At 41.5% G+C, this 22,364-nt stretch overlaps 1 protein-coding gene across 4 annotated transcripts in view; it reads left to right on the top strand.

The window, feature by feature from the left end:
* The first annotated feature begins 4,043 nt into the window (after nucleotides 1-4,043).
* The window catches only part of ACAP2 (ArfGAP with coiled-coil, ankyrin repeat and PH domains 2), a 60,398-nt gene continuing 42,077 nt past the window's right edge, over nucleotides 4,044-22,364 (top strand). For all 4 annotated transcript variants that reach the window (XM_040074075.1, XM_040074077.1, XM_040074076.1 and 1 more), the window contains exons 1-2: nucleotides 4,044-4,176; nucleotides 21,616-21,673. In XM_040074075.1, the coding sequence (XP_039930009.1) occupies nucleotides 4,124-4,176; nucleotides 21,616-21,673 (111 nt within the window). In that variant the 5' untranslated portion in view covers nucleotides 4,044-4,123. The remainder of the gene's footprint in view (nucleotides 4,177-21,615; nucleotides 21,674-22,364) is intronic.

Consider the following 22,364-nt stretch of genomic DNA (forward strand, 5'->3'; position numbering starts at 1 on the left):
TAGTAGGTAACAGGGTAGTCAGTTTTGGGTTAGTTAATCTTCTAAGATTAATCTTCTAATCAAGATTAATAGGGTCTTTTCACAAGAAAGAGTTGAACTCAATTCTGGCCAGTGTGGTGATGCTGATTTTTCAACATGCACAATGTTATTTCTTGTATCAAATGTGGTCACTTGCATAGAGTAAACAGGAGCAAAGGGTAAGCATTTAGATACTTCTTTTTCATCAAGTCACTTACTGTAGCTTTCAATTTAGCTCCCAAGAATAGGATTTAAAAACTTTGGGTTTGTACCCTTTATATACCAGCTTGCAGTGTTCAGAGTGTTGGCCTGTGTGCACTGAGCTGTATTTCAGACTGAGCAGCTGCTGGCCTGGCCTGCCCCAGCTGCGCACTGAAATCCTGCCGAGAGCGCGGCAGGGCTCGGCAAAGCCGCGTCCCGGCCAGACTGAGCGTGGATGTGGTGAGCAATGCGTGCAGGTAACACCAATGTGTTCTGTGAGGCTGTGGGACACATCACTTGTACTTTGTGCTAGGTACCCGTGGGTACTTTGTACCTGCAATTAAGGTAGAATCCAGCAGAAGCAGCTCTTACCCGAGCTCATGTCCTGCTCTCCTTAACCCCCCACTTTTGTGTGTCCAAGGCCACTTGGTGCTTAGCAAGGCTTCTTTGTACCTTTCAGGGTCTAGGAAGCATTTTGTTTAACAAACAAACTTTGCTAACTCCCAATAAAGACCTTTCCTGTAATGGCTTCCAAAATCCTAAATAAAATGAGTATGCAGTTTTGAGGGAGGTACACAAATGCATGAAGATGGTTTTAAATGAACCGCATATTGTATATTAGGTCCCTTCATCACTCAGATGGTTTTGAGCTGCTTGGGTGATCTCCCTTCTTCTATGCCACCAAGCACCTAAATTCCAAGTTTGATGCTATTTTGAAGCTTGGTTTAGTGTGGGGTTTTTTTTAAAGGCTTTGTTCTCTGCATTCTCCTCAGTGCTTGCAAAAATTCTGTTCACAGGGCTTCTTTGTCTTCCTCAGCAGAAGTGCAACCCCATGTCCCTGACACTGCTTCTGACTGAAAGTCTAGTTTACTTGGTTTTCTCTGCTTACACCTTGATGCATTTTAAAAGCTAAATTGGGCAAGTTTTACTTTGCAGTAGCTCCAGAAACTCCATATAGCTTTTTTTACAAAGGGATGTCTGATTTTCCTCTGCTTGAGAAATATCAGTTAGAGTTCCCTGCTGAATGGGGACCAAAGAAGAAATGCTTTTTCTCTTTTTACATTTGATGGGGACTTAGCTTGCATGTACATCTTAATCTTTAGGTGCATATGGTAAAGACTCATGTGTACAATAGTGGTGTAAAGAGGAAACAAACACAGCCCTTACTTATGTGGACATTGAGCTCCACAGCACCATAATTGTGAATCTTCTTGCACAGGTTTAAGTCCTCAAGATGCATCCTGTTTAGAGAAAGCATTTTCAATATGCTTCCAATAGGAAGATCACTTGCAAATAAGAGCCTTAACTCATGTATATAGGTGGTTTTTTTCTGTCCTTAGTTTCTTTCCCATCAACTTGTACACAATTCATGGAAACTGCATATGCTTTTTCCACAGCTCACTCTCTCATGTGAAACTTGTACATCTTACCAGAACTCTTTGTTTCTGTAACATGCTTTTTTGTGGTATTATTATGCCACCTCACAAATGTAATTATTCTGTTTGAAACCAGTGTTAAGTGTCACAACATAAATAAAACCATTGTTTTCATTACTGCCTTATGGCACGAATACTAATCTAATGTTTGGCTTCTTGGAGCTCTTTAGAAGAAACCGACAGCTAAAATTTGCAGGTGTGTTCCTAGATAAATTCTTACACCAATATTGTAATTTCCTCATGACTCTCATTTATATGTAACTTTGATGTAAATTGGTTTGTTCACAGAGTCAGATTTGCTGGCTTGCCTAGACCTGAGGGTAGATCTGGTAACCTGAGTCATGAACTTCAAATAGTAGTACCACAGAAAAGGTACTTGCATTTTTCAAGGTTTTGTTGTTTGTGCGTTGTAGGGTTTAAGCACAACTGGTCTGTCTCTTCCTGGCCCACACTGAGTCATCACTCACTAGCATGGAGTAGTGGAAAATGACTAACAGCTACTCCTTAGGAAGTAAAACTTTTCCTCAAAACAGAGCTGGGCTCTTTTCAGCTGTATACTTCAGTTGAAAGTGTATTTCACAACATAAATATGCAGCCTCAGTGATACAAATATTAACATGCTGCTTTTCCTGAGTGGTTGTGACTTGAATCCATGATCAAAATAGTGGTAATTTGGCTAATTTTGGTGAGGGACAGCTCACAAAAATATAGAGTTCTTACATCTGTGTAACTTGTAGTTCAGTTCTCAGATTTCACCAATCTTAGAAAAAACCTGACACCCTAAACCACAACTCACTGAACCAAAAAGTGTCCCTCTGCTTCTGTGAAAGGACACCTTAACTGAGGGAGGGACAGTCAGGGTAGAGCAGGCATTCAGCATCTTGGAAAGAAGTTGTATGTCCCCCTCCTTCCATGCTGACTGTTTCTCCTTGTAACACTGAAAGGAAGCGGGGGAGAGAGAATGGGAAGAATATGAAAAACCAAAGAGAGAAAAAAATAGGTGAAACTTAGTGTGGATGCTGGGGTGAGAGAGGGTGTGAAAGCTGCAGGGGGTAAGTGGGCTCGCTGGAAGCAGGTATGGCAGCTCCTCAAACTCCAGGAAGAGACAAGAGTGAACATCATCTACTTGTGTCAGCTTCCCAGCACGGTGTTCTTGTGACTGCGGGATGGAGCCTGTGACGTGTGACTGCTTCATCTTTAACAAGTAACTTATATAGCAACTTCTCTGTCGCTGCTTTCGAGGAGTGGGGATCGCTGCTGCTCCTGTCAGCTTTACATCTGGAAACAATAAGCAGCACCTAACCGATTAAAGATCTTTTTCTGTATTCTCTTAAACGATCAGAAATCTGCACTATTCTGCTGTCCTTCACTGCAAACTGGAGACTGCAACATGCTCCTGTTCACTCTGATTCACTCTGCTTCAAAATGAGTTCCGCTCTAGTTCAAAAAGTATTCTCGGACAAAGGTTTGGTAAGAAACCCAAGCACGCACATTTGATAGTCCTTGACAGGAAAACCTGCTGTTTGCGTTTCTCCTTCAAAGACTCTTTTGAGTCTCCGCCACGAGTTACTTCCTCTGTAGGTGAATCACACTGGAGAGCACCCGGAGCTGGAGCTTTCTTCCCGCTGGTGGCAGCCTCGGCAGGGACACCGGCTGCCCGCGGGAGCCGGTGTGTGCCCTGTGAGCCCGTGTGAGTCCGTGTCAGCCACCGTGTGTCCCCTGGCGTCCCTGCGAGCCCGCGCTGCTCTCGTACCGCCGCGCCCGTGCTGCCGCCCCCTGCACCGCGCGGGCGCTGCGGCGCCCACGGCCGGCGCCAGGGCTGACGGGCGGAGACCGGCCGAGGGACGCGGGCCGCTCTCGAACGGGTACAACTGCTCAGGGGCCCGGCCGCGCCTTCGCGCGTGTCTCACCCCAGAGGGGAGAGCCCCTCGTTTAATGAAGAGCTGTAATTAAAAAAAAAAAAAAAAATCTGGTACCGGCCGCCGGCTGAGCAGGGCCCGGGCCACACGGCGCGCCCCGCCCCCGGTAGCGTCACGGCGGCGAGCGCCGCGCGGGCCGGGCTGTGGCCTCAGTGATCCGGGCAGGCGCGGCCGTGGCGCTGCCGATTGGCGGGCCCGGCTGTCGCTCTGAGCACGGGGAGGGAGCAAACGCCGCGGTGCCGGGAGTTGGCTGCATCTTCCGGGCGGCCGCGCTTATTGGGCGCTCTGCCCGCTGAGCCCGCCCCTCTCCCGTTGTGATTGGTCGGGGCTCTCCCCGCTCTCGCGGGCCGTCGCTGCTGGCTGCCCGGGCCGTCAGTCGCGCCCGGGCGGGGCGGGCACAGGGCGCTCCGGTCCCCGCCCCGAGCACCGCCCCGCCCGGCCCGCCCCGCCCCGACCGCCGGCCCTGGCCCCGTCTCGCCTCGCCCCGGGCTCGCCGCGCCACCAACGCCAGCAGCCGCAGCAGCGGAGGCAGCGGTGCGCCCCGCCACCATGAAGGTGACCGTAGACTTCGAGGAGTGCCTGAAGGACTCGCCACGCTTCAGGTGCCGCCGAGAAGGAGCCGGGTCGGGGTCGTGCTGGGGGACAGGAAGCGGGGTGTGGGGCGGCCCGGGCTGTGGGGGCCCTGGGGGTGTGACAGGTGCTGGCGAGCTGTGGGCAGCCGGCCTTGAGTGGGGGGGCAGGCAGGGGATGTGTGGGTCCTGCCCTGGCGTGAGGGCTCTGAGGCAGAAGGGGAGGGGGGATGTGGGAAATGCAAGGAAGGAGGACGGCATGTGTGGTACGTGGGACTGGGTGGGCAGTGTGCGGGGTCTGGGCTCGTGGAGATAGCGCACTGTGCAGTGAGCTTTGCTGGGGTCACTCGCCTTTGAGGAGATGGGGGTGAACGGGCTGGGGGTGAACGGGCTGGGGCAGCCGAAGCAATGTCTGTTGAGACTCAGGCTCGGGAGGGTGGACTCTTTGGTGGTCTACCTTCGGTTCTTCAGAGTTGTGCTCACACTTCAGTTCCCAGTGTCTCCTGCCTGCGTCTGTTGCGTGGTCCATATTCGGTGTGGCCACTGTTGGAGTGCCAGTAGCAAACAAGCTCCCTATCGTCTTACTTCCTGTTGTCAGAGCAAGGCATTCACTCCTTTGTTTTTCCCCAGTCGAGGGACCAGTTGTCTATCATTGCTATAAGGTTATTTCTTATGTCAGGCAACTTTCTCCTCAGTCTTTCCTTATGTTTTTACCCATTCTATATATATTTTTTACACCATTGTGTCTAATCAACATAATTGTGCCTCTCTGTGGGATGTGTGGCTGGTCTGTGCCTACATACATCCACTTTCTGTGCCTGGTATTACCCTGCTAGATGGTGGAGATGCAAACAGCTCCATGACGTGTTGTGTCACTGCTGTGCCCCTCCTGTCCCATGCCGAGCCCATATCTCAAGGGCCTGTGGCTCTGTGGTGAGCTCTGGATATTGAGGGAAATAGTGCTGCTCTTTCTGTGCTCTCTGGCAGTATGTTCACGCCTCCTCTTTGTATCAGCTTTAGCAATCCTGTGGTTTCTGGGATGTAGAGGAAGTTGGAGAAGGAAGGTTGGTTGAATGGCTTACCCTTGGCAGAAGTTGGAGTTCCTGTTCTTCCCTCCTGTGCTCCTGCCTCTGCTGCCAGTTTGTCGCTGGCTGCTTCTCCCACAGGTTTTTTGGTGACTGTGACATGTGTTGTTGGATCCTTCAATGAGCTGGGTGCCCTGGCAGAAGAGACGGGGTGGTTCTCTGCCAGGTTAGTGAGTTGTGTCAGCATCTCAGTGGGTGTGAAACCTACTGAAGCTTATGGGAAGTACAGAGAGGAAACTTTGCTGCCAGAAGCAAGGCTAGAGGAAGGCAATGGAGAGTGAGACATCCCTTAGAGCAGCAAGGGGTTTTTACATTGGTTTAGCTGTTTCACAGAACTTTGTCCTGAGCTGGACGTGCTTGCTATGTATATATATTCTGAGCCACCTGTATTTAGTGTTGGTCCATCCCATTTGGTGGCAGATTGGCATAATTTAACCACAGAACTATACCAGTAGTTGCATTTTTTAATTACTCATACTTGCTGAAGTACTAAATACGCTTGAGAAAACAAGAAGTTGTGACTAAACTTTGTGAGCAGAAGTGTGCTGCTGTTTCTTCAAGGTAAGTCATACTTGTTCATTTGAATTTACATTGTAGCATTCTCTTTTTGCCCCCTTCCTTTCCTTCAAGGAAAAGAAAACTGGAGACAACCCTTTGTTGTTACTTCATGATCTTTATTATCCCAGTCTGATACTAGTACCTTTGAAGAAATTGTAGTAAATCTTGTGGTGTAGTCACTTGATGCCAGCAAAACATCCTTCCAACCTTTAACTGATAGGAAACGGTTAAAATTGTGAGGTAAAATTCCTGTAGTATTTCTGAAAAAGTTCATATCTTTCATTATTAGTCATTAATATTTGCTGTTATAATTTTGGATGTTCTCAGTGTTTGTATGAATTACCCAACCCAAACAGTAGAAACCTTCTGAATGAAGGTTACTGCAGTGTTTGTATTGAGGGATGATAGAGACACTAATGTAGAGCAAGGTCATGAGAAAATCCTATGTTCTTGCACAGGGTAGTGCGGACATAAAGCAGCTTCTTGCTCTGTGTTCCTTGTAGCAAAGCTGAGCTGCAGCTTTCTCCTGACCTTGCTGAGCAGGAGGGTGTAGCTTCTGTCCTTCCTGTCAGTCTACCTGTCAGAGCTGTTAAATAAAACTGTTGGGAGGTATGTAGTGAATAGAAATGTCACAGGTTACCTTCTTATGGTCGTGGTGATAACTGGGAGGACATGGGTGAATCAGAGTTCCTGAGTCACCGAATCCCTGTTTTATGTGGAACTATTTAAATCTTTCAAAACATGCTACTACAGGCGGCGTCATCCACATGGCTTTCTTTCTTGCTTATCTATTTCTCATGAAGTTCATATTGATATTTTTTGGCTTTGAGATTTAATTGGGCCCCAAATCTCAGAACCTAAGGTCTGTTTACTTGCTTAAAGTGCTTTTGAAGCTACCATGGACTGTAGCTGTTGAGGTGCTGATATGTGGTTAGATAATAATAGTTATAAAAGCTCACAGCAGAAGCATGATGAGTTATTTCATACCAAGGCGTACTGGATTTTTTTTCTCCCTCCAGTAGATGATAAAGAAATCTCTGAATTACAAAACTTGAAGGAATAATGTCTTACTGCATCACTGGATTTGTAAACTTACCACATGCATAATCAGTTTGAAGTTGGGGACTTGATGTTTAGAAACTGATTTTTAAGGTAGTGGGAGAGGCTATGAGTTCAGGCACAATTTTGCAAATGTGTAGTCATGTTTTTTTTCTAAACCTGCTTTGAAAATAATCTCGCTGAAATCACATGCTTTTCTGTCATGATCCCCTCTCATAAAACATGGACAGACTAAAGATCTAGCAGGAAATGCGTTTGCAGTTCTTCTACAATGTGTCAATGACTTCCCATCAGATGAAGAAGTTGGCTGAGGAGGGGCCTTGGAGTAGTCCTTGAACAGTAAGAACTGTTCAAGGCAAGTTCTGTGTATATAATCATGCATTCCTGCAGTAGTTTTTTGATATGCAAATAGCATTGTGAAATAATTCTTTCTGCTTTAAACAATGAGAGTTTAGGTTTCAGAGTTTAACGGAACAGGCTTCTACATTGCTGTTTCATTTTTATTTTTTCTTCTCTTACTTATAGGATGTTTTTTGTCAATGAAGTATCACTGTAGCAACCACATGAATCACTGGAACTAAATTACTAGAAAGGAGAAGCAATTTTAAGTGATGTGGAAATACAGCTGCTCTAAGTAGCAGTTAACAATTCTGATAAACAACAGATAATAGAGCAAAATTCAGTTGCTTGTTATCTGTGCAATTGTATAACTCTCTTCAAAAACATTCAGGCTGATCCAGTCTTTAAAAATGCTTTAATAAAAAGCTCTGTGTTTTTGAGAGAATTTCTTTGTCCTTATCTGTCACTGTTGCCAAAGTTTTTTGTTGTTGTTGTTGTTTTGGGGGTTGTTTTGGGTTTTTTTTTGCATTTAAATTTCTATTCATTTCCTGAGACCTCAGCTGCAGAACAGATGATGGGTGAATGAGGTAGATCAAAATATAAATGAAACTGTTGTCAATTAGCATTCTTTGTTAAATGTTCATGGGTAGTTTCTGGGTAGAACTGTGGTTATAGTGTATTCCCTTCAAAGGGACTCATCTGAGTCTTCTATTTTTCCTGAGCTAAAGCCTTGCTCTGGAGGGCAGGCCTGTGGTGTAGGGCTGCCTAGTCACTGGAGTTCCCTGCTATGTGCTGGCCGCCTTCTCCTGTGCCTTTGGCCCTGCTCTGTGTGGGACCAGCTGAGGTGCACCCCATGCTTGTCCAGGGGAAGCAGGTTGAAGGGGTCACTTGTGCCACTTCCTGGCTTTCTAGATTGATGATGTTCTCTTCTTTTGCACTGTGTAACCAAAGGTTTGCAACTAAGCATCTCATTCCCAAATAATAGTAAATGTTTTGTCACTTAAACTAGGAGTAATGTAACAAAGTGACTTATTTGACCTATTTGGAATATGTTGTGTTCAGTAGTCAGAGAAATTATCAAAAGTGCCTAACTGATATACTTTGGTCTGCTTATTACCTTCTGGAGAATATGTAGAAGTCAGAACATCAGGAGAGTTGTCCCTTCAGTGCTAAGTTCCACTGAGAAGGGTGCTGTGGATGGCAACAAACCCCTCGTGTGCAGCCTGAATTTAGAGCTTAGCCCACCTGCGTGGATGTGGCTCCACTGAAATCACTGAGGTTGTTGCTCCTGGGGTGAACTCAGCCACTTTCAAGTGTGAAGAGGAACAAGACCAAGAACTCTGCATACAAAATCTGTTTGTTGTGCTGGGACTTACCTAGCTGTTTTAGACCAGGTTCCAAAAAAATGTTTGGTCTGGGCTTTTTGCCCTTGGTGTTTGGGACTGAAAAGCAAGTTTGTAACATACTTGGCAAGGGAGGATGGAAAGTATTGCAGAAGAATAGGATAAAAGTTACAAAAGAAAAAGCTGCCAAGCAGTTGCTTGTGTGTTTGCATTTAGCATTTTTCATACTTTCGTGGTTTTTAATGTTTATAATTTCCTGTATGAGGCTCCTGAAGTGCACTTTTTGTAGCTGGGGTGTCGGTAGGTTACACGTGTACAACATCCCTGTCAATGCTGCTGGGACTCTGGTTGAGTTAAACTTAGTTAAACTGATTCTAAATTTCTAATTCTGTGCCTTTTTGGAGATTGCAGTGATTGTCCTGTTCTACTCAGGCTCTACTCAATGGTTGATTTATTTTTAAATCTGTAACTATACCTTTCAAATGTACATTAAGAAAATGATTGACCTAAAGAAAGGGGGATGTATTTGAACATAATGTGCAGGGTTAGAGCATTTTTTTGAGGGAAATCATTCAAGAATAAAGAAGATTTGTTGAAGGTCACTCTCAAATACATCTCTAAATATCTCTCACGCTGAAATATATAGTAAATTGTTAACAGTCTTTCCTAATGAAGATTAGAGAAACATGTCCTGAAATCAGGATGACTTCATTTGGTCAGTGCACCTAAAATTTTAAAATAATAAAAAAAGTTGGCTGGCACAGTTATGAATAACAAAGGATAGGCTTTTTAATGGTGATTCTTTTTCTTTACTGTTTGATTATGATTTACATAAACAAGAGCAAACTTAAAAATTGTAACTGTATCTTAAATTGCTAATAGGAACTTAACATTTTAACTTCCTCAGTTTTGGTCTTTTTATATTTTTATCTGGAAATGTTTAAAAAAACCCCACAATGAGATGGGAGCTTATAGTGGAAGTAGTGACTAAACCTGCATGTTATCATAGCATTGCTGTAGCACAGCAGCAGGATGGTTGCTGAAGAACTGATGTTAATTAAGCCTGTGCAACTGATCTTTAATGAGTACTTGCAGAATTAGAAGGACAGCTTATTTATGCATGTGTGCAATGGAACTGTAATTATCCAAATCCTTACAGTCTTTCAGGTTTTAAATATAGATTTGAAGAGGTTTGGTTCTTTAGCCTGGAGTGTCTCATTTATGTTGGCTAAGCACATCTCTTGTAATTACGTTAAGAACCAAAGTTATGGAGATGTTAGTTTTATATTTTGGGAGGGGAGGAATAGCAATGTTAAAATCTCTGGAAAACAGTGTCAGTAAATAGAATACAAATTGGGAAGGTGGTAGCTGTAAAATAGAAACCTGTGTCTTGGGCTAGATAGACTTTTTGGTGGCTCTATTTTTTCACTGTTACATATCTGTGGAACTGTTGGCCTCTGAATAGCAAATGTGCTGATTTCAGCAATGTTTGCATCATCCTGTGATCTTTTTTCAGGCTTTGCTTCTTGACAACCTTGTATTCAGAACCACATTATTTAGTCAGCAATTTTCTTGTTCTTACTTCGTGCAGTAAACAATATGGTTTCAATTATTGCTAACTTTTTACTAGAATAAATAATTCTAAAAATTTCCCAAAGCAAACTCTGTTCTTCTAATCTGTTTAGGACAAAAAAGGAAAGGAAAATGTCTAATTTCCATTGACTACAGAAATTTACAGACAAGAACCCTTTGCCTTAGTCTTGATGCAGGCCTTGTTGCCTGAATCAGTTTAGTATCTCAAGGTGATGCAAATGCAGAAGTGTCATGTTTACATAGGCAGGAAATAGAAAAATTAATTCTGAGTAATTCAGGGGTTTTTGCCTCTCACTTGTACATGCATGTATAGAAGCTTAAAGTGTGTAAATGCATTTGTGATCTCTGTGAGCAGATACTTCTGTTTTGAGATTTAGATATTCCTGTGAGTTTAGGTACTGATTTAGGTGCTTTGCTTTTTGCTAGTGGCAGATTTGTAACAAAACTAACGACTAAAGTTGCTGTTTGCAATGGAACCCCATGGGGATGACATGCAGATTGATGTGTGGGCTGTAATGTTACTTTAATACATGCAGGAGTTTTCCATACTTCTGTGTGAGGGAATGTAAATCCTGGTTTTGTTGTCACTCTTTACATGACTAAAAGATTATATTATGAACATGAGAAATAGTAGATATTATCATTATGAACATAAACTGGACAATTTTAAGCAGTCCAGAAGACTCAAAGATTGTTTTGCCTTCCTAATAATCTTTTCAAGAGGATTCCTTGTGTATGTGGCAGAATAATGATTTTATGGTTAATGTTTACTTTATGAGCATTAGAAGTAGCCAGGCCTCAGACCTAGAGTAAATCCGTTGTGTTGTTGTAATGCATTGCCTGTGTGAGGAGAAATTTAATTTATGGAGTGATGTCATGTACACATTTCCAAATTGACAAGACACAATGATAGACTAAGAAAATAATTAGTTGCAGAATAGTTCCTTCAAGGTCCTTTTATGAATGAGAGGAGATTTTGAACAGGGAAGGTGCCCGTCAGATGGCTGGTAAACTTACTAGTGTGGCACGAGTCTTTCTGTGAATCAGGATTCCTTTTTGATGTTTTAAGTTATCTGTTTAATATTTTAAGACTCTGCAGTATTCAGGCACAATACTCTTGGATAATTTTTGTTGTTCACATTTCAATATTAATGGGCATTGAAATAGTTGTATTGTGGTTTTGGACAAGAATCTGCAGTAGGTGCACATGCACAAATTACCTTTTCGTTTCATGAGTTTGTAATCTACCTTCAGCCAATCGTTAAAGGAAGACCTCTGCTTACTGTTTTGTCTTGATAAACATAAAGCAGAGCTAGTGAGAATTTGCATGATGTGATTTTGACGTTTCTAAGTTGGATATAATACAAAAAAATTGGAGAAGTCATATGTAGTGAAATGTATTCCGTCTGCTAAAATTTAGAAAACCATATTGTATGCAAGACAATTGCAGATTTCCATCTTTTTGTGTGCCAGATGTTAACTTAAGTAGGAACGTGCATATCAAACACATTTCTATCCATTTGAACTATTCTAGTCTTCAATTTTTAGTAATCTTGTAATATTGTTAAAAATATGTATAATTTATGTAATGCTGGAGATCACATAACAGATTTTAGTATACTGATATTTAGAATGACATGTTGTAGATGGAAATTTGAATTAAAATTCAAATTTTTCCTTTGGTACAAAGGAAAAGTGTGTTGTATTCAGAATTCTGGCCATGAATCCCTTCTGCTGTCAAAGAGATTTGGAATATGACCTGGTGTGAGTCTGTGCTGGAATTCCTGTCCCCCCGTCTGATGCCTTCCTAGATTCCAGCTCTCCAGTGACTCCCTTGCTGCTCAAGCTGCTGGTCAGTGGGCACTAATGGTGTCTGAATGTTGGTAATTTTTGGCATAAAAAGATGTAGTTTGTGTGGAGTTTTGGGTACTTTGTGTAAGTAATCAGACTCAGCATTTGACTGGATTCTTGTGATGAACTTAAATGTAAAGAGCACGTTATAACAATGCTATTGGTTCTATAAAACATGCTGTTGTTACACTTTCGGTTTAAGACAACCCAAATAAACTAAGTGGGTGAAGGAGAAAAATAATGTTGGTGCAGCAGTGCTGGGCTTTGTGATCTTAACTGGCACTAGCAAAAGGCATTGCAAAGACTCACGAGCCAACTGGAAATGTAGCTTATGTCTTGTCTTTCCTAGACTTGTACATTCATGTAAGTTGGGAGTTCCTGTCTATAGAAACTGTTCAGTAAATAATGACCTAGGCCCGTTCTTTCTTAACTTCCTTAAACAGGAAAAGGAGAATGCATCTCATCTGCTGTGTGCCATCTCTCCTCCTAAGCCAGATCTTAGGCTTAGGCTCCTTACAACTATTATCTTCATTAAGATTTGATCCCAAGTGGCTCTTGATTTGTTTTAGCCCTATGTGTCAGGATAAGGTGAACTGCATGCTGGAAATCACGTGTTTCTGCTCTATCGTTTCCAAAGGTGCTTTAGCTGACTAATTCGGGTATCAGTGCATAGATACCAGTATTTGATCAGATAAGGCACGCTGCAACAATGGAACAGTTGCATTGGCTTTGCCAGACAGGGTTGCTATTAAGGATAAAAACTGTTCAAGACAACTGAGATCTGATGTTTCATTGAGGATGCAGCTTCTGGTTGAATTTGTGTGTTGCTAAATTGTTTTAAAAGGCTACACACATTTACACACCTTCTCTATGGGATTATTCCTCAAAAGAATCTACAGGATTGCTCTTCAGAAGAATCTCCAGTTTGTGGGGAATGATTTTTAAAAGTATTCATTTAACTTCATTTCTTTTGTCAAGTGCCTGATTTTGAAGAATATATCTGCCTATTTATTCTATCTTACTTGATTTACCCCAAAAAGAATAATGAAAAAATGACAAGGGGAAGCATTGAATGTGCCTGCTATTACAAAATATCCACTGTATTGTAAATATTAATCTCGCAGGATTTTGTTTGAAAATATTTGCAGTTGATTTGAGATGAAAAACCTTTAACATGTAATAATTAAAGGATATGTAAGCATCTGTTTGATTGAAAAACAGCTTACCTGCAGTTAGCTTTGATAGATGAATGAAATACCAGGATCTTTTAAATCTCATGATTGCTAAAAGTAGTGGGAGAAAAGATACTAAATGTACCCAAAGAAGTTCCAGGGCTGTGGGTGTACCACATGCATTTTGTAATTTTTATGTTATAAAATTCCAAATGCCTTTTTTTTTTTTTTTTTTTTAGTTTAGTTTAGTTTATCACTATCATTTGAAAGGGATAATGGCCTTTTCAAATTTGAAAACAGTAAATTTGAGTAAAACATGAATACACTATATTTCTCTATTGTCCTGCTCTAATGCTTATGCACTCTCGTGGTTTGAGATAGGATTCATTTGACTGGCTGCTTCAGTGCAAAGGCATAAAGGGCAAACAAACTGCTTTTTGTAGTATGCAGGAACAATAAAACTGCACGATAAAACTCTTAATTTAAATGTAAAATGCACTTTAGGTTACTGAGTGTGAGATCCATATATCTAAATAAAAAATTCAAGTTCAGAATTTGTCTATTATAACAAAGGTGCAGCCTTCTCTCTGACTGTCAAATAGAGCATTCTGGTTTTGTGAAAGTGTATTACTGAAATATTCAACTTCTGAAATGGAAAAAAAGGTAAATACTTGCCGAGGACTTGGTCTTCATAGCAAATCTGAAACTTCCCTCAGGTTTCAGTAAAGAAGATCCTCCTGATAAAGCTGGAATTGTAGACAGCTAATGGTCCTCAGCTCTTGTGAAACATGGTGAGCTCTGGTTACAAAGGCTTTGCCAGCTTATCCTGGTTTGTACACAGCAGTGCTCCTCTAACTATGGTGTAAGGTTTAAATTAGCAACTAAGGGAGTTACAAAAATAAAGGGGCAGATAGTACCTAATTTTTCTAAAATAGAAGCAAACACAAGATTCATATTAAGATTATATGATATCTTTTTGTTTAATTGCCCAGTACTCAGACCTTTAGTTGCCTCTACTTTACACGAGGTTTCCTGTGTTGGTGGTTAAGTGCTGCTGTATCAGTTCTGTGCATACTGATCCTGAGAATGCTATGCTGCGGCTATATAGTGATATTTACTCTTTCTGCATTGGCTGCAGGTGAGGTACTTAAGGGGTATCTTTCCAAATCAGGTATTAGTATCTTCACTGTTCCTCAGACTGTTTCTGCTTACAGCTTTTATAAACAAAGCTGACAGGACTCCTTAGCATCTGACTGGTAACTCCAGATTTGAGGCTAACAGGGTGTATTCGTTAGATGTCCTATCTTGTATCTTGTGCTGTTGGTCTCTTGATGGTTATATTTATGCTTCCACTTCCTGACCTTACTACATACTTGAGTTTTCAAATGTTGAAATCCTTCATTCCATCTGCTGCTTCTGTGTTCAAGATCCTGGGTAGTTGCTGAGATTTAAAAGATTAAGGCAGCTCTGTGATGTTGGCAAATTTTCAGCAGCAAGGCTTCTATACAACCCATCAGTTCCTTGAGCTCCTTTCTGCTGCTCTTTGTTGTTGTTGTTGCTGCAAGATCTTGCTACTGTAGTCGTGCTTCCTTATCTGATAGTAAGTCCACCTAAAAAGCTTTTGACCCAATCGTGGATGTTGGAATCACTAGTCAAGAGTCATTCAGGGTGTGTATTGCAATGTGTTGCATTCTTATCAACTTGAAGTGCAATCACCTTCTTTTCCGTGAAGCTTTTATGGTCACCTTTGTGTCCCCATCTTGTTAACTAACAGCTGTCTTCTGATGAACAAAACACTGAAATTGAAAGATGCAGAAAATCCTCCTTCTCAGACTCTTTGTGGAGGAAACAGGTTGCTGATTTCCTGCTTAGGCTTACTGACAGGCTCTTTTGGGGTAGAAAAAGCTTAGGAGAAAAATATTAAACAAAACCATTGGGAAAATAGCACTGTTGGGGATTTCTGGCAATTTACTGCAAAAGAGGAGTGAGAGAAAAAGTTTAAAAATTTAGGTCCATCAGGTAGCACAGAAGTCCTTATAGTCTGTTTGTGGTTAACTGAGTGATGTAGACTGTTAAATGCTAGTGCAAGCTTAGTGATAATGAGTTTGGCTTCCAGACATGGTTGTTAAGAGCAATAGAATTTGTTCCTTTTTGAAGGTTGATTTGTTTATAATGCTCATTATCTTTGAGCTGTGTGTAGTCTAGCAGTAAAGAACAAATTAAGTGAAGTATACATCTTAAAAGTATTTGTCCTACTTGTTATATCAGAGCATATGAATTATTGAGGAACTTAAACCTTGTAGGTGCAGACAGCCTTAGAAAGTAATACCTACAAGCAGACCTTTGCTTTAATAATTCTATGAATTCAGTAAATACCGTTGCTTTATTTAATTTGATTATTTTCTAAGAGAATTCTGATTTGAGAGGAGTGGAGGAATGGTCCTTTTAATATTGAGGACTTGATTCCTGTTTCTCCAGGGAAATTTGAAATGCAGATAGTGCTTGCTGCGTACCTGAAAACTTGGCTTATTCATCAACATCATAGTCTTCTGTTCAAGAAATGTATTTCCATATTTCAATCCCCCAAGGTCATAGAAGATTCCTAGGATTTCAGGGTGGGGGTTCAACTTTCTGATTAAAAGCCCTACTGTTCATGTAGGGTACGTAGAAGTTTTTCCAAGCGATTGATAAAATGTTGTGTGGCAATGACTGAAGAATTAATAATGTAAGGAATGAGGAATTTTATCTTAGTGTGTCAGGGAGAGTTCATCATCTGCTCCTCAGTATGGAGGGGCTCTGTGCCAGCGGGGAAAAACTTCTGCAGTGCCAAACCAGGACTTCAATGGGCTCTATGACAGGCTGCAACAGTGTTCTTTCTTCAGACCATATTAATGGTTATGACACATCTCATAAGTTGTAAAACTCTTCCTATATCTATCCATGCTGTTATCCAAAGTTATTAGGCCTTATTGTTCCATGTATGCCTTCTTTGTCCCTCAAAATGTCATGTTTCTTTTTTAGTCTCTGCTTGTCTGATGCCATAACACGTAACAAGTGTATTCCTTCTTGGCATGCTGCTTAACATGCCTCTGGACACCTTTGTGTATCTCATTGTACATGAGGGAAATCAAATGAAGTATGCAGTGATTGGAGGGTCCCCTGAGAAACTGGAGGGTAGGTCTGCCATGCAGCAGGGCCTCAGCAAGGTGAAAAGCACAGGTGGAAAACAGCTAAAGTTCAACCCAGACAAATGTGAGGACTTCCTCTGGAAAGTAACAACACTGTGTAGCTGTGCTGGTGGACAGGGACCTCCGCAGCCTGGGGACCAGCAAACGGCCCTTGGAGAGCCGTGAAGGGTGGCAGTGTCCAGTGGCATTAGACGTAGGGCTGTGTGTGTTCCCCTGGCCTGAGGCTGCCCTCAGCACTCTGGCCGTGGCTGTTTCTGAACTCATCTCTGAGTAGTTGCTTTGCCTCAGAAGGTGCAACTGCTGTGGGAGGAAAGGGAGGTGGAGGTAAAGGAAGAGACAAACCAGACCGAACAGGTGAGCAAGTGTAATATCTTCTGCGGTACGCCTGCATTTTAATTTGCCTTTGCATCACACTACAGGTCATAGTCTATCCTCTGATTAATGTCTACTGGCCTTTTTGCTATCTGTCACCTGATAGGCTCTGACATAGAGGAGGAGACATTCCTTTAAATCATCAGGTTCACATTCTTACCTTGCACTTATGTATCTCATTTCCAGGTTTTCACATTCGGTAGTACCTTTTTTTTCCCAAGCTGCCTTTAAGGTGTTGTGGATGAAATCTCTAGTGAAGCCTAAGTTATACATTGAGGAGCTGTTCTGTATAGAATATGTGCAAGTAAGAGAGCTGTGTCTTTGAGCACAAGACTTTAGCAGTAATGCCATTGAAACTGCAGTGGTAAAAATTCATTATTTCCATTTTATGAGTCTGAATATATGAATGTATTCAAAAGCCCCAGAATGAATAGCAATTGATTTTGTGACTTGTTCCCGTTCTTCTGAAAGTATATTCAAGGAACGAATCGAAACTTTTCTCAATTAAAAGAAAAAGTAAACACAGATTATTGGAAAATACTTTATTATTGGGCTTTTATTATTCTGAATGCTTTTTATAGTGATGTATTATTTCTAAAATTAGTAATTATTAGTTAGTTGCCCATAGCAGCTTTGACCTCTGCTGTTTCTTGTTTTTCAGCATCTGATTTAGAGTGACTACTGATTGTAGCCTCCTCGTTTTCAGGAAGACAATCTGAAAATGCAAACTAGAATATGATGAGTGAATAAGCAAAAGACTAAAGGCAGGGTGTGGCTCCAATGGCAGTTAGATTTTGTTTGAAGAGGAGCTGACTTTAAAAGCACTGGTGATCACCACTCTTCTGTGAGAGCAGACGAGCCCTGCAGACCCTGTCTGTGGCCATGGTGTGCGTGGTGTTCTGGTCAGCAGTGTGTAGTGGATTGCTCCTGGATAAATTGTTTCTGTCGCTCATGTCTGTGGCTTCTGGTCTGAGTGACCCATTATTTTTTAGAGGAAAGTTTATCCATCATCATTCTGTTTCGTTCCTTAACGTGGAAATCTTTCACTGGTCATTTAAAGGGAGTGTGGTGATGGACGTCACAGTTCAGCTGTCCTTTGCGTATGCTGGGCTGGTAACTGGTGACATTATCCTCTTGTAAAAAGGCTGCAAAGTCAGGTCTTGAGTTTTCTTCCATCAACTTCTATATTCCTCCTGCACTACAGCTGTTCAAGAAGCTGTGTCTAGCAAACTGAACTGTGTTTTAGGGGTGTAGTGGAGGAGAGAAGTTGCAGCAGAGGAAAGAAACACATTCCTGAGAGTCCTCATTATAGAGCATGAAGAGTACGGGAGACTGCTCATTTATGAAAGTTGTCCTCCACCCTTAAGCAGCTGTTCTGGTTTTGTGCGTTGCCATGCAGTATTTGAACATCTTGGGAAGCCACAGATGTTTGACTCATACACTGGACCTGATTTGATCCTTATTCCTAATGCTGGAGCCTTCTGGCTGAGATTGCTGTGACGTAAATCTGTGACTGCTCCCAGCTCCCACTTCACCAAGGAGCAATAGTTTTGTTACATGTCAGGTCTGGCACTTGGTCCTCAGCTGTTTCACCACTGCTTCCTGTGTTTATAGCTGGACAGTGGGTCTTGGCTGTGGACATGACATTTACTCTGAATTATGACAGTTTTCTGAGAACTTTATGCCTGACACAGATGTTTCAGAGAGAAATGCACCTTTGTATTCTGTGGCTTCAAAATGTTTTACATTAAGAAAAACAAGGGTAGCATTAACATAGCACAGGTCAGATCAGCTGTTTTTCATGTAACGCTAGCCCAGGATGAAAACATGAAGACAATTTTTGTGACTAGGTGGTACATAATTGGATGTATATATCTATATTCTGGTAGTCTGAGGGCAACTTCTCCATTGTTTTTGTGCTTGTAATCCAGTATTGGACTAATACCTGTGAATATGTTTGCATGATATTAACTTCTACTAGTTTTTATGTGGTGGAAACAGTGAAAATAGTCATTTCTATGCAAAGAAACATAGAATTAAAGTGGGGTTTGGCTGGAACCTGACAGCTGTTTGCTCAGTATCCACCTATCCAGATGTGCCATTCCTGCATCACATGGCAGTGGTGGGAAATAGCCCAGAGAAACAGGCTGGTGCCTCAGGAGCCTGTGGCATTTCAAAGATCTGCAATAAATAGGGTGGTAGTGGGGTGTATCTCTACTTTCTCCTATGACACCTCTATCTGCTTTGCTTTTTACTTCTTTTTGCTTGACCTACCCTTCATTGTTTCAGTTTTTTGATGTTCTGCTGTTACTTCTTCCAGTTGAGCTTATTCTGTCTTAAAATTTGCCTCTTGGAATAGAGGTTTAATTACTGAACAGATGTGTTGTCTTCATTCTGCCTGCTCTAACTGCCTTTATCTCTGTTCATTTTGAGTCTTAGACTTTTAGCTCATTAAGTCCTGTGCAACTAGAACTCTTCACTAGTTAAAAACACTAAAAAAATAATACTCTTATCAGATCTTGCTGCAGTTCTGTAAATAAGCTACTTAATCATGCTTTTATGTTAATGCCAAAGAAACAAATAAAAATTTGTTGCACTGTGATTATAAACAAACTAATACAAAATTGCAGTGTAAATATTGAGATGCTTTTCCTTCCTTTGGGTTTTTGGTTTTTTTTTTTGTTTTTTTTTTTTTGGTGGTTTTTTTTTTTTTTTTTTTTTTTTTTTTTTGTTTGTTTGGTTTTTTTTTAATTCTCTTTAATGCTTTCCGAAACAAGATTAGCTAGAGACTTAAATGGAAATTAATCATTTATGAAAAAAAAATAAAGAAAGTAAAAGAAATTGATTTTGCCTGAAATCCTTCATGGTCTGAAGCTAGCAAAGAGGGAGAATCCAAAATGTAGCTGCGAGGATTGCTTGGATATAAAACATAGGACATAACTGTGGGAATGCGCTGAGGTGCAAGAACTGGAATGCAACTATGTGTAGTGAAATCTGCAAAAGCTGGGAATGTCATGCTCAGTGTTTGAGATCTGCAAGCAATTGGCAGCATTTTTCAGAACTGTTCTTTTAATAAAACTGCTTTTCCTGAGCTTGGGGCCTGAGCTGGTCTTTTTTTTTTTTTCTTTTTTTTCTTTTTGTGTTCTTGGCTTGTACTCATGTGAACTCAAATGGAATTAGCAAGAGACAGTAAAGCTGTGCTTGTGTGTAGTCTCTCCTCAGTGTTATAATTTGGCTTAAGAAATTCCTGCTGCAAATCATTCTTCCCTGCCTGTATAACTTTTTCCAGGAAGAGATGGGGTTTTTTGTAGGACTGAAATGTCTGATCCAATTTTCCAAAAAGCATTACAGAAAACTTCCTATTACTTTTTTTCCCCCAAGGCGGGCTACTACTGGTAAACAGTATGGGTCCATGAACAGTTATGCTGGAATGACTGAAAGAATGGGCACCCTGTGATGGCAGCAAGGGCACTCCCTGCCAGAAATGAGTCCATTCAGCTCTCAAGGCAATAGCCTCACGAAGCAGCAATGTTCACAGACTCTGAACAAACTGTCATGCATCCTCAGTCTTCTGTTTGTTCAGGTGGCAATAAGGAGAGAGGTGTCCAAAGAAACATGAGCGTTCAAGGAAAAAAAAAAAAAGAAAAAAAAAAAAGAGAAAAAAAGCTGTGCTTTAGCCATGTTCCATGAAAGCAGCTTTTACTGGCAAGTTAAATTTGACTGGCCTGGAAGATTTGACCAGTTTAAACTAGAGGTAAATGACCAAATCAAGTGTGACATCAGAACTCCATGCGGGTTAATTGATACATGGCAAGTGTTGTTTTTTCCTAATCTCATTGCAAGGTTATTCATGAAATTGTGGCACCGTTTGAAGGTTTGAGCCAGGAGATCACCAAAAGAGTTAAGAAAGTTCCCTCCGACTTTCAGTTTCTTTCCTTTGTTGTTAGCTTCAAACATATAGACTATTGTCTATACAGAAACAGAAGAAATCTATTTTGGTGTGACAGATACTAGGATTGATGAAATTTGATCTCAAATCTTTATCATTAGACCATGTTTTAGCAGTGATGTAGTTTCTCTTCTTTCTCTTCTTTCTCTCTTTCTCTTCTTTCTCTTCTTTCTCTTCTTTCTCTTCTTTCTCTTCTTTCTCTTCTTTCTCTTCTTTCTCTTCTTTCTCTTCTTTCTCTTCTTTCTCTTCTTTCTCTTCTTTCTCTTCTTTCTCTTCTTTCTCTTCTTTCTCTTCTTTCTCTTCTTCTCTTCTTTCTCTTCTTTCTCTTCTTTCTCTTCTTTCTCTTCTTCTCTTCTTTCTCTTCTTTCTCTTCTTTCTCTTCTTTCTCTTCTTTCTCTTCTTTCTCTTCTTTCTCTTCTTTCTCTTCTTTCTCTTCTTTCTCTTCTTTCTCTTCTTTCTCTTCTTTCTCTTCTTTCTCTTCTTTCTCTTCTTTCTCTTCTTTCTCCCTTCCTTCCTCTTCTTTCTCTTCTCTCTTTTCTCCTTTCTCCTTTTCTTCCTTTCTTGCTCCCTTTCTTCCTCTTCTTTCTCTTCTTTCTCTTCTTTCTCTTCTTTCTCTTCTCTTCTCTTCTCTTCTCTTCTCTTCTCTTCTTTCTCTACTTTCTCTTCTTTCTCTTCTTTCTCTTCTTTCTCTTCTTTCTCTTCTTTCTCTTCTTTCTCTTCTTTCTCTTCTTTCTCTTCTTTCTCTTCTTTCTCTTCTTTCTCTTCTTTCTCTTCTTTCTCTTCTCCATCAAATTTCCTGCAAATTCTTTTGGTTCTTTAAAATCTATGCTGTTTCATTGCTGAAATTTAAGTAAAACTGTGCTGGCAATACATGAGTTTAATGAACGTGTGTCTGCCCCTTCTCCCCAGACTCAGAGTATTTTTGTGTACAATTTTAAAGGAGAACCTCTTTTGTGCATGCAGGGCAGCTTTAGAAGAGGTAGAAGGAGATGTGACGGAGCTGGAACTGAAACTTGACAAGGTAAGCTTTTAATTCAACAATGTTTGTTCTTAAGATCATCAAAAAGCGTGTTCGGTTTTGTTTTAAAGTTCACAGCTGGGAAGTGTCAGTGGCCGACCAAGCGCCCTGCTCTGCAGAGGAAGGGATCCAGGTCGAGCTCAGAGCCGCGCCTCGGAGGCCAAGCCGGGCAGAGCAGCACCAGCCGCTGGAATCGCGGCCTGAACTCGCTCCTTGCCCCGGCTGAGGCTTGAGCGATTCCCTCCTGAGCTGGCCCCTCCCTGCGGCCCTGGCGCTCGGCCCCGTGCGGAGCTGCTGCTGCCGCCTTCAGCTTCCACGGGAGACAAACGCCGGGGCTCGGTCACCGCAGCGCCGAGAGCCTGGCTTAGCACGACGGCGTGCTGTTTGGTTTGAGAGCTTTAAAATCCGTGCTGTTTGTCACTGGTAATCTGAGGCACAGCAGCCAAACATATCCTTCGCTGTTGTGTGGAGAAATTGACTACTGTAAAATTCATCCTTCATCGTTTTGTCATGCTTTCTGCATGTGTATGAAAAATTGTATGCAGCATCTTTTCAGTTCCTTATTATCTGTTTCTTGGTTTCCTCACCTTTGGAAACTTTTGTTATTTCTTTGCTAGTATTTTGAGAGTGGCTAATTTTTGGTTTTTATCTGTGTAAAGTCGTCTTTCCTTTGGATTTGTGCTAAATGCTTTAA

This window comes from Hirundo rustica, chromosome 10 (assembly GCF_015227805.2).
Source record: "Hirundo rustica isolate bHirRus1 chromosome 10, bHirRus1.pri.v3, whole genome shotgun sequence".
In the NCBI taxonomy this organism is placed as follows: Eukaryota; Metazoa; Chordata; class Aves; order Passeriformes; family Hirundinidae; genus Hirundo; species Hirundo rustica.